At 40.2% G+C, this 10447-nt stretch overlaps 2 protein-coding genes across 3 annotated transcripts; one reads left to right on the top strand and one right to left on the bottom strand.

The window, feature by feature from the left end:
* The first annotated feature begins 2725 nt into the window (after positions 1 to 2725).
* Positions 2726 to 6148, top strand: rabepk (Rab9 effector protein with kelch motifs). 2 transcript variants are annotated; one of them, XM_010780679.1, is made up of 8 exons: positions 2726 to 2901; positions 3321 to 3375; positions 3460 to 3614; positions 3884 to 4039; positions 4335 to 4499; positions 4901 to 5050; positions 5212 to 5361; positions 5535 to 6148. In XM_010780679.1, the coding sequence occupies exons 2-8, from the start codon at positions 3323 to 3325 to the stop codon at positions 5753 to 5755; spliced, it is 1050 nt and encodes a 349-aa protein (XP_010778981.1). In that variant the 5' UTR covers positions 2726 to 2901; positions 3321 to 3322; the 3' UTR covers positions 5756 to 6148. The 2 variants fall into 2 exon arrangements, with proteins under 2 accessions (XP_010778981.1, XP_010778975.1); XM_010780673.1 differs by having other exon boundaries at positions 2899 to 3375.
* A 317-nt stretch (positions 6149 to 6465) lies between these two features.
* On the bottom strand, positions 6466 to 10311 carry hspa5 (heat shock protein 5). Its single transcript, XM_010780664.1, has 9 exons — positions 10175 to 10311; positions 9478 to 9628; positions 9129 to 9360; positions 8864 to 9001; positions 8652 to 8764; positions 8157 to 8547; positions 7817 to 8054; positions 7556 to 7723; positions 6466 to 7449 (listed from the first exon to the last, which is right to left on the bottom strand). Exons 2-9 carry the CDS (start codon positions 9591 to 9593, stop codon positions 6881 to 6883), a joined length of 1965 nt encoding a protein of 654 aa, XP_010778966.1. The 5' UTR covers positions 9594 to 9628; positions 10175 to 10311; the 3' UTR covers positions 6466 to 6880.
* Between the last annotated feature and the right edge of the window lie 136 nt (positions 10312 to 10447).

Genomic DNA, 10447 nt, shown 5'->3' with positions numbered 1-10447 from the left:
TACAGTAGTATAAATAAATAGTAGACAAATTAAATGGGTTTAAGAAAATGCATTTTGTATTGAGCCAAAGAGAAAACCAGCTCCTCACACTAAAGAATATTGTTTCATTGTGGTTATATGTGTGTTGATAACATGCTGTTAAAGACAGTCAAGTTAGTTCAGTAAATTATAAAGTATTTTATATTTTTGTCCAGATGCCAATATATTGACACTATGCACAAGAAATAGCTGACACAACTGATTTATACCATATTAGCAATCCAAGGCCGTCCAAGTTCGTTTAGCCCACATGTGTCAAACTCAAGGCCCGGTGGCCAAATCAGGCCCTTGGTTGATTTAATTTCGGCCTGCAGGTTAATTTTTAATTACTATTAGATCTGGCCCGCCGGTATATTGCACGCACACCTTCACTCAATCCTGAGGATTTCCTCAGCTCAGAGCCTGAACCCAAACATTGATGAACTTGCACCCAAGATGAGATGCCAAGTATCTGGCTTGAACTAGCATCACAGAGCAGCAAACTGAATTTAAATGGATGTTTCCTTCTGCACTTTTTTTCTTGCGACAACAGGGCATGTTTATTTTTTCTTTCAGGGGAATTGTTTTTTTGAAGCTGTTGTTGGCCTGTGGAAAAATGTAAGCATAAGAAATGACTCCGGAAAAGCTGCAGATAGAGCCATAAGAAATTAATGCAACTGATTATTTTATGTTTAATGTTGTTTTTATAGGCAATAATTTAAGCTTTGTTAGTTCCAGGTTTAATATGTGCAATAAGTTCATTTCAATAATTTTGGCCCACTGTGTATTTGAGTTTGACACCCCTGATTTAGCCCATCATTTGAAGATTTGACAAAAAGACGATGGCACAACCTACTGGACATGTTATGAAACACATTTAAGGTTGATTCTGAAAGCACACGACACACCGCAAATGATTATACTGTACTACTTTGAGAAATAACCTCCCTTATGGAAAACTACATGGAGAAAAAAAAAAGTACATTTACTAGACGTAACTGTATTTTAAATGCATCCTATGAACGCATTTTAAATGCTTACTATATAACATGTGGTGAGTTGCAAGCTAATTTATGTTGTATACATTGCTTTAATGTTTCATGTAGTATAGATAAAATATATTAATATATTATGTAACGGCTAAAAATGTATCTCAGGCTTTGTACCATAGGGTGAATGTAAGTAAGGTTGGTCCCTGCAACATCCACATGTAACCACAAGATGCTGCTAACTCTGCAACGGATCTGCAGACCATTTTGTCTATTTTTTTTATTTTGAACATACACATTTTATTGGAAATATGGGGAAAGGTCAAATCTGTGTGCCATTTATACATTTAATTTTGAATCGACTGAGATCTGCTTGCAATATAACACATAATCCCTCAAACAGGACTGTGAACTCAATATCTATAATTGGTTTGGCATATGCAATTACATGAATAAATGTGCTGCTCTACATGTTAAACACAATTGCAATACTGCATACAATACTAAACCCTATCCCTTATTAAGATTGGAGTAGATCTACAGGAAAGTTTTACTCTTAAAGCACGCTTAAGGAGTAGATACAATATAAAACACCTTTAAAATGTAATTGGAATGAAAACAAAAGTGAAAATGAAGCTTGAAATGTTAAGTATATTTATCTAAATGGCTTTCTTTGGGATTGTGGAGGCCAACATGCATGGTTAGTGGTTGTATCATATTGGATATTACTGTTCATTTGGTTGCACAATTAATCTGCTGCAATGTAAAGATGTTTACCTTATTTCCCAAAGCTACAGCTTCTGACGTTTGTGTCATCATACTGACGAAGAACCTGCACAAAAAAATACATAGGTGGTCAGACAAATAAAACCACAGTTCGAAAGGCATTTCTAGACTCTTGAGCACAGTGAATACATTTTATCTAAACTCGCTCCCAAAGTAAATGCACTCTTTCCTACTTTTTACTGCAACGTTTGCCCTGCACACCAATTCCCCAGTGTATAAATGGTTTTATATAATCGTATCTTGAACTAAACTAGAAACCAGAAGTGTGTCCTCAATAGAATGAATACAAATAAACTTGTAAATACATTTTATGTTGAAACATAAACTAATGGGTTGGTTCGGAAGTTGTTTTATTTATATCTGGCTAATTAGTACGAATTTCAATTTACGGAGATATTTCCCTTTCGACCGCCATCTTTCAACTGATTTAAGCTAGTTAAAACATTAAACTGTGCAGCCAGGGCATAGTTCCAGCTATGAGTTACTGGTATCTTTGAAACTTCATAACACCCACAATTGTTTCCCAATTGTTCTGCTGGGGTTTTTTATATGTTGTATTTAGGGGAAAGAGAAACAAATTGTAAACTAGCGTTAGCTCTGTGACTTCAATCAATCCTTATTATTGCAAACACGTGTGTCCTTGCTCTGCTGTCACTCATTACTTACCTTTTTACTTTAGTTTTCAGTCAGGCAGGAACTGAAGACACTTTTTTGAGAATGTAAACTGACAAAGGCTTCTTTTATGCCTCATATTTAGAGTCCACATTAATGTTAAATGCGTGTCAACAATTAGGAACTTTTTCAAAGTTCGTTGGAGAGGTCGGGTATAATTGAAAGGCTGAGTGAACTGCGCATGCGCCTATGGCAACCATGGCAACTACGTTTGGAACTGTCTCAATCATGGCAACCAACGTTGCCAGCGTAACATCATCATTGCCAGCGTAACATCTACGTCCTGTCTTAAACGAACAGCTGTGCAATAGTTTGGACTTCTATTTAAAATATATTAACACAGTATCATGTAGCAATAATAACCGCTGTATTGACGTAAGAAAGTGGTGCAAAAGGTCACAGAATTACACTCTCCCCTTTCCACCCGGAAGGACAGGTCAGTGTGGAGGAAGTAGTTTTCTCTCTTTTAGTTAGCATACGTTAGCAACTTATCTGTACTTAGCGTGCTCTAAGTGACATTGTCGCTAAATAAAAATACATTTGACCTTCTAACGAGTGTGTTCTACAAACCGCCTTTCTCTAATCCTTTACAAGAGGAACTATTAAAACATACTTTAGTTGTTGCTTCGATCGTAGCTAGATTTCACGTTGCTAATGGCTTCTGTGGATACCATTAGCTTATAGAGTTATTTTTATCAGAATAATATGTACAAAAATCAACAATGATTTTGGCCAAAGCTTGTCATATATTAGTTATTTGTTATCGCACCGGACCAACACTGAATATGTAACAGATTTATCCCTGATCAGAGTAAAACAACAGTAACACCAGGTTAATTCATGTATATTTGACAGCCATGGAGTTTCTCCCAGTACTTGATCCTCTTGATAAACCCAAAGAAGGAATTTGGTAAGTAAATTCATATAATTTCGTTGTACTTATCATAGTGATGTAATGAGAAAACCTTTTACCCAATTGTGTTGTTGTCAACAGGTATTCTTTGATACCCAGGGGCAGTGCTCCAGGTGTTAGTGTGGGTCACACATGCACGTTTGTCCCATCTGCAGATGGAGGAAAAGGAAGAATCTTTATTGTAGGGGGAGCCAATCCCAACGGAAGTTTCTCACATTCGCATATCATAAATCTAGGTAGAAACTGTCAGCAAACAACCGATCCAGACATATGATGCTTAACTGTGTTTTTAGACTGTTCACCAAAAATGTGTAAAGAAATATATTATGGAATTAGTTTATATTGCATTCACTAATGAATGATTATGACATTAGGTGAGCTAACACAGCACCCTATTGGTTAAACACATTCATTTGTTATGTACTTGGTATGATCATCATGTTGTTCCTTTTACATTTGTATTCTCGAGCTTTCCTTATATTTTTGTTCTTTCTGAACCCACCAGATAATCATGAATGGGACATCCCGGAGTTGGAGGGTTTGGAGACACGTTATGAACACTGCAGCTTTGTGCCAGAGAGCTGCCCTCAGAGCTTGTGGGTGTTTGGAGGGGCACAGCAGAGCGGCAATCGCAATTGTGTCCAGAGCATACAGCTAGCAGGTGAATCTTAACTTTAAATTCACCAAGTAATCTGTCATCTCCATTTGTAGCATTGCACTGTTATTACAGAAACAGGGCTTAGTTCACAGAAAGAGTTACTGATCTACTATATGAAATCAGTTGCTGTATTGTTTGCAAACTCTCTTCATCAAACTAATTCAAAGTGTTCAATGGAAGTAACAAGGCCGTATTTTTTTTCACAGTGTTGTAACCAGTGTTGTTTCTGTGACAGACAGTTGGATTGTATGTGACCAAAGATTTCTCAGTATTTTCCACTTTTTACATGTTTGTCCAGAGAGTGAGTCTCGCTGGAAGAATGTAGAGGTTAATGGCAAACCCCCCGGTCCCAGGACATATCACACTAACTCAGCCTGCCTAGGGGACCGACTATATGTCTGTTCTGGCGGAGAAGCAGGAGCTGCACCTGTCTCAGACCCCAAACTCCATGTCTTTGATGCAGGTATATGTTCAACTATGTCTACCATCTCTAACACAGATTACATTTTGTTTTGACATTTCTTGTATAACCACTGTTACGACCCTGGGTCGTAAGGTCATTTGTGTTTGCATTTTGGTCTGGGCGTAACACCACCCACATAAGGTAATGTTGCTCCAGCCTTTAATGTTACATTGATTTTTCAGTGAACGATCCTGGGCCTAAAATGCTGTCAAAAGTACCTTGTGTTAAAATACTATTTTACTTACTATTTATTTACTTTACGGTGACTTTTAAGGAGATATCTTAAGGGATTTTTTTTTAGAGGTACAAAAGGAGATATCATTAATTGTGTAAGTAACACCTGTAGAGCTATCTTAATCAGCATTAAATATATGACATATTTTATCTTTTGGTGTTTCCAGAGTCTTCCACCTGGTCCCAACCAGAAACACAAGGCAAAAACCTGCCAGCCAGACATGGACACATTGTTGCTGCAGTTGGATTAAGGATTTACATTCATGGTGGCATGGCTGGAGACAAATTTCACAATGACATGTACTCTCTTGACACAAGTAAGCCTGAACTCTCCTTAATCATAATAAGAGGATCTAAGTGAATATATTTTCTAGCTGCATTTATCTAAGAGGATCATACAGAATTACAATGTTGAGCCTCAGAACTTGGGAAGCTTGTTTTGTTTAAGTAAATAAAACTATGTGTGTACTGTTTAAAGGGAGCATGAAGTGGGAGAAAGTGCAAACCAAAGGAGACATCCCACCAGGAGTAGCAGCCCACTCTACTGTCGTTCTGGGCAAAAACATCTACATTTTTGGGGGCATGACTGCAGATGGCGCCAGCAACTCCATGTACAAATTCAACACTGGTACATCTTTTTTTTTCCTAATGCCTGTGACTGAAAAGTGTTACTTCATACTGTAGATAACACTGACTGCATAAATAAATGCTAGGGGGCAGTGTAGTTGTTCCTGTACACCACAGCAACTTATTTTGCATTTGTATAACATTTAAATATAACAGTGTACCTTCTGTTTGCAGAAAAATGTAGATGGGTCTTCATGAAGTTTGAAGGGGACATGCCCCCCAACCGCCTGGACCACTCCATGTGTGTATTGCCCTGGAAGGTGTGTGGTGAGGGGGATGGAGAGGAGGCCAACAGCCCCACAGCCTCAGAGACAATAAACCTGGCCTTTGTATTTGGAGGAATGGATACCCAGGGTGTCATTCATAATGACTGTGTTGTGACTGTAGTGACATGATGTTGTAATATTTATTTACCAAAGTTGGAATAAAATGTTTGTAAAGAACCACTCATTGTTGCAGTTATCAGCTGCGTCTACAGTATGGCTCAAAGCACAGGCAGTCATTCCTTTACAAATGCTGTTTAAATAATTTGCTTTCAATCAAGTAATCTGCATACATTTGTTGGGTCTATTCACCAATACAGATGCGGAACACAAATATACATTTTATTTTTAGTGAAAATGTACAGCCCACAGTTTATTTTTAGGTCTGTTAATAAACCCCCTGCCAAGCTGTGTTTTAGTAGCCACTGGCAACTGTATTTGTAAACCATTTGACTCTAGACCAGTTGTATTTTAACCTTACGGAAACATTTTAGTGCAATAATGTATTTGAATCCGACAGTACAATAATTAGCAAAGCTGTCTTTCATAACTGTATGCAATAAATCAAATGTTAAATGCATGAGAAATAAAAATATTTCAATTAATTTTCAATATAGAATGTGTCCATTTTGGAAAAACTAAATACTGGCTAGAGGTCAATCATTTTTTTATAAACCCTCTGTTAATGAAAAAATTTAATTAAAGCATAAATATTTGTGCTAAGAAAAATAGTTGGACATTAATGCATTGTTAATTTGCACAGTGCACAAACTTGCATGACAAAAACATGTTTTGATCTTTAAATTATATATGAATGTAAAAAAGAGGCGACAAATCAAGTATCATTTTGTATCAAACATTTATTTCAATGTCTTTCCTGAAGTACAATGACCAGATTCAATAAATAACTTTTAGTGATGCCTGTGAACATGACAATCTCTTGATTTCACAGACACTGAATGGACCCAAAGACACATGTCCCCACCCCCCCACCCACAACAGAACCCCATCAGGACTGCCTGAGAACAGCAGCAGCTAGCCTCATATCCGGGCTGACGAATATCTCCGCCTCACAGCGAAGAGAACACCTTTCTCTGAAACTCATCTTAAAGTCTTTCAGAAGATTCAGAATGGTTGCTTGTTATCGACACCCCTTCCCAACCATTCCTCTCACTATTGAGTCCCATCAGTCCAATATATACACATCTAGATGTAACTACCAGAGAGGCAAGGGGTGGCAGAAGACTTGAATCCTGCCTACAACTCATCCTTCTCCTCTTGCTCACCCTCGGCGCCCTCAGGTGGTGGTGCGCCCGCACTACCGTAAAGCTTGCTGATAATTGGTTGTACCACCTCCTCCAGCTCCTTCTTCTTAGCCTGGAAATCTTCTAGCTCAGCTTCCTGGTGGGACTCCATCCACTCAATCTTCTCCTCAACTGCCTTCTCGATGATTTCCTTATCTTCATCGGACAGCTTGCCGCCAAGCTTCTCCTTGTCGCCGATCTGGTTCTTCAGGGAGTAGGCGTAGCTCTCCAGCTCGTTGCGAGAGTCGATCCTCTCCTTGAGCTTCTTGTCCTCATCAGCGAAGCGCTCGGCCTCGTTCACCATGCGCTCAATATCCTCAGGGGTAAGACGGTTCTGGTCGTTTGTAATTGTGATCTTATTCTTGTTGCCTGTGCCTTTGTCCTCAGCGGTGACACGCAGAATACCGTTGACATCAATCTCAAAGGTGACCTCAATCTGTGGTACACCACGAGGGGCAGGGGGGATGCCAGTCAGGTCGAAAGTGCCCAACAGATGGTTGTCTTTTGTCAGAGGACGCTCACCTATGGAGAAAATGGACGATTAATCTGGAGCAATATTTCATTTTTCTGTCTGCAAAAGATAAAATGACACGTTCAATTATGTTTGGCAAATGTACTCTTGTCTTACCTTCATAAACTTTGATGGTGACAGTAGGCTGGTTATCAGAGGCTGTAGAGAAGATCTGGGATTTCTTTGTGGGCACCACTGTGTTCCTGGGGATCAGCTTGGTCATTACTCCACCAACAGTCTCAATACCAAGAGTCAGGGGGCACACATCGAGAAGAACCAGATCACCTGCAAGAGAGGAACATTTTTAGTTAACAAAATAAACTTGGTAAGCTGCAACCGGTCAAATATACACTACAGTGTATAATGAAGATTACATACCAGTGTCCTCCTCTCCAGACAGCACTCCAGCCTGCACAGCTGCTCCGTATGCCACAGCCTCGTCAGGGTTGATGCCTCTAGAGGGCTCTTTGCCATTGAAGAACTCCTTCACCAGCTGCTGGATTTTGGGGATACGGGTGGAGCCTCCAACCAGCACAATCTCATCAATGTCGGCCTTCTTCAGGTCAGAGTCTTCCATTACCTTCTGTACAGGCTTCATGGTGGACCGGAACAGGTCCTGGAAAAGCAAAAAAGGCAAGGTTAAAAAAGGTGAACATAAGGTTTTACGAAACGGGTGTAGTTTTATTTTTAGCTTGTATGCAACTGGAATGCAACCTACCATGTTGAGCTCTTCAAACTTGGCACGGGTCAGGGTCTCAGAGAAGTCCTCTCCCTCAAAGAAAGACTCGATCTCAATGCGGGCCTGGTGCTGGGCAGACAGCCCCCTCTTTGCCTTCTCAACCTCACGACGCAGCTTCTGCACAGCACGGTTGTCTTTGCGGACATCTTTGCCAGTCTTTTTCTTGTACAGCTTGATGAAATGCTCCATGACGCGCTGGTCAAAGTCTTCACCTCCAAGATGAGTGTCACCATTGGTGGCAACCACTTCAAACACCCCATTGTCAATGGTCAGAAGGGAGACATCGAAGGTGCCACCGCCCAGATCGAACACCAGAATGTTCTTCTCGCCGTCCTTCTTGTCCAGACCATAAGCGATGGCAGCAGCAGTTCTAAAGAATGAAATTAAATATTATAATACAGGAAGGGGGGGAAATATTTTCCCAATTAAAAAAAAAAAAAAGGGAAATGGATGAATAAATCATTAGAAACTTACGGCTCATTGATGATTCTCATGACAATCAGACCAGCGATGGTTCCAGCATCCTTAGTTGCCTGGCGCTGGGCATCATTGAAGTAGGCAGGGACAGTTACCACAGCATGTGTGACCTGAGGGAAAGACGAAAACGTTAAATTATTGATAAAATTAACATGTTTATTCAAAAGCGGTTTAACCTTTGACAAACATTATCTTTCCGGTTTTTGTACCTTCTTGCCCAGATATGCCTCAGCAGTCTCCTTCATCTTGGTCAGCACCATGGCGGAGATTTCCTCCGGAGCGAAAGTCTTCATCACGCCGCCTCCAATGTCGACCTGAATATGAGGCTTGCTCTTCTTCTCAGTAACCTAAAAGAGGAACATGTATCCATATTAGTATAAATATAGAAGTGTATTGCTCAATCGTTACACCTTTAGACAGATAATTGTTGTTGCATTTAGTTGGGCTGCACTGTAATGCATAATAAAAACTCACCTTGAAGGGAAAGTACTTGACATCAGATTGCACAGTAGAGTCTGACCAAGTGCGCCCAATCAATCTCTTGGCATCAAAGACTGTGTTCTCAGGGTTAGAGGTCAGCTGGTTCTTGGCGGCATCACCAATCAGACGCTCACCCTCTGCCGTGAAGGCAACATATGATGGGGTGATACGGTTACCCTGGTCATTGGCGATGATCTCCACACGGCCATTCTTGAAAACTCCAACACTACAGGAAAACATGAAACAAATTAAAATCACTCAAGTCATTTCACAATTTGCATCATATCATTGTCCTCTAAGGCCATGAAGCCTGAGGGCTTTTGATTTTTTTTTTTAATCTTACCAAGAGTAGGTGGTCCCCAGGTCGATTCCAACCACAGTCCCTACACTCTCCCTCTTGTCGTCGTCATCGGCAATTACTGTGCCGGCCACCAGCATTACTACCCACATCAACTTCATCTTTGCTTGATTGAACTCTGATTTACAGAAGAAATCTGGGGGAAATAAAAAAAACAGTGTTAACAAACGTGTCTTGTCTTGTCATGACATGTGCTTGCTGTCTACAAAGTTCAGGTCGCTAACTTAACAGCTAATGGTAGGGTTAGATAGATAGTGTCATACACTATACATTTATATACCTATGATAGATGGGAAATGTAACCTTTACTTAGAAATACCCTAAAATGTCAAATATAAGCGTTGAAAGACTATGGGTAATGTGGGTGGAGCCCGATTGCCTCTTCCGAGTGCTAACACCACTGTCTCCTTTTCTTTTTTTTTTCGCCGGTAGCTAGCTACGTTAGCGTGCCTAGCAGACATGCCAGGAAAAAATGCTTTGCCATAAGCTCTTAAAAACGCGTTTTAATGCATGGTATACCACAAATCAGTGTCTTCTCTTCATAATTAAAAGACCAATGTAAACTTAACATCGTCAAATTTGGCAGGTTTATCGTAATGAAACTCATAAAATGAAGACCAACGCTGTGTCACAAAATATTACATCGTCTCACATTCATATTCACAACAATGCGTATACATACCTTGATTGCAGTTTTGTCAATGAATTAACGGCCTTGGCGTTGCCTCAACTGGTTCCAGCCTATTATAGCGGTGTATCTCTCAGTTTCGGTGTATTCTGTATTCCTGCCTCTGTGTAATGATGTTGAATGAACCGTGCTCTCTTCATATATAAGCAGTCACTTCTTTCCCGTCGTGGAGGCACGCCATTGGCTGAGCAGCTGTTCGTTGGAACGTGCTGATTGGTTTCCACCGGCACGCTGTCGGCCGCTGATTTGCACACATCGGGTCGAGGA

Source organism: Notothenia coriiceps, unplaced genomic scaffold (genome assembly GCF_000735185.1).
Source record: "Notothenia coriiceps isolate Sejong01 unplaced genomic scaffold, NC01 NC01_scaffold00000490, whole genome shotgun sequence".
NCBI classification, from domain to species: domain Eukaryota; kingdom Metazoa; phylum Chordata; class Actinopteri; order Perciformes; family Nototheniidae; genus Notothenia; species Notothenia coriiceps.
The sequence above is the reverse complement of the archived record's forward strand: the minus strand, read 5'-3'. Positions and strand labels throughout refer to the sequence as shown.

What these genes read in the sequence shown, in the direction of transcription:
- rabepk (XM_010780679.1), top strand. Translation starts at nt 3,323, where the DNA reads ATGGAGTTTCTCCCAGTACTTGATCCTCTTGATAAACCCAAAGAAGGA. An exon ending in TTCGCATATCATAAATCTAG is followed by an intron (nt 3,615 to 3,883) that starts GTAGAAACTGTC and finishes TGAACCCACCAG; the next exon opens with ATAATCATGAATGGGACATC. An exon ending in CATGTACTCTCTTGACACAA is followed by an intron (nt 5,051 to 5,211) that starts GTAAGCCTGAAC and finishes TACTGTTTAAAG; the next exon opens with GGAGCATGAAGTGGGAGAAA.
- hspa5 (XM_010780664.1), bottom strand. Translation starts at nt 9,593, where the DNA reads ATGAAGTTGATGTGGGTAGTAATGCTGGTGGCCGGCACAGTAATTGCC. An exon ending in CTGGGGACCACCTACTCTTG is followed by an intron (nt 9,361 to 9,477) that starts GTAAGATTAAAA and finishes GTTTTCCTGTAG; the next exon opens with TGTTGGAGTTTTCAAGAATG. An exon ending in GTCTGGAGAGGAGGACACTG is followed by an intron (nt 7,724 to 7,816) that starts GTATGTAATCTT and finishes CCTCTCTTGCAG; the next exon opens with GTGATCTGGTTCTTCTCGAT.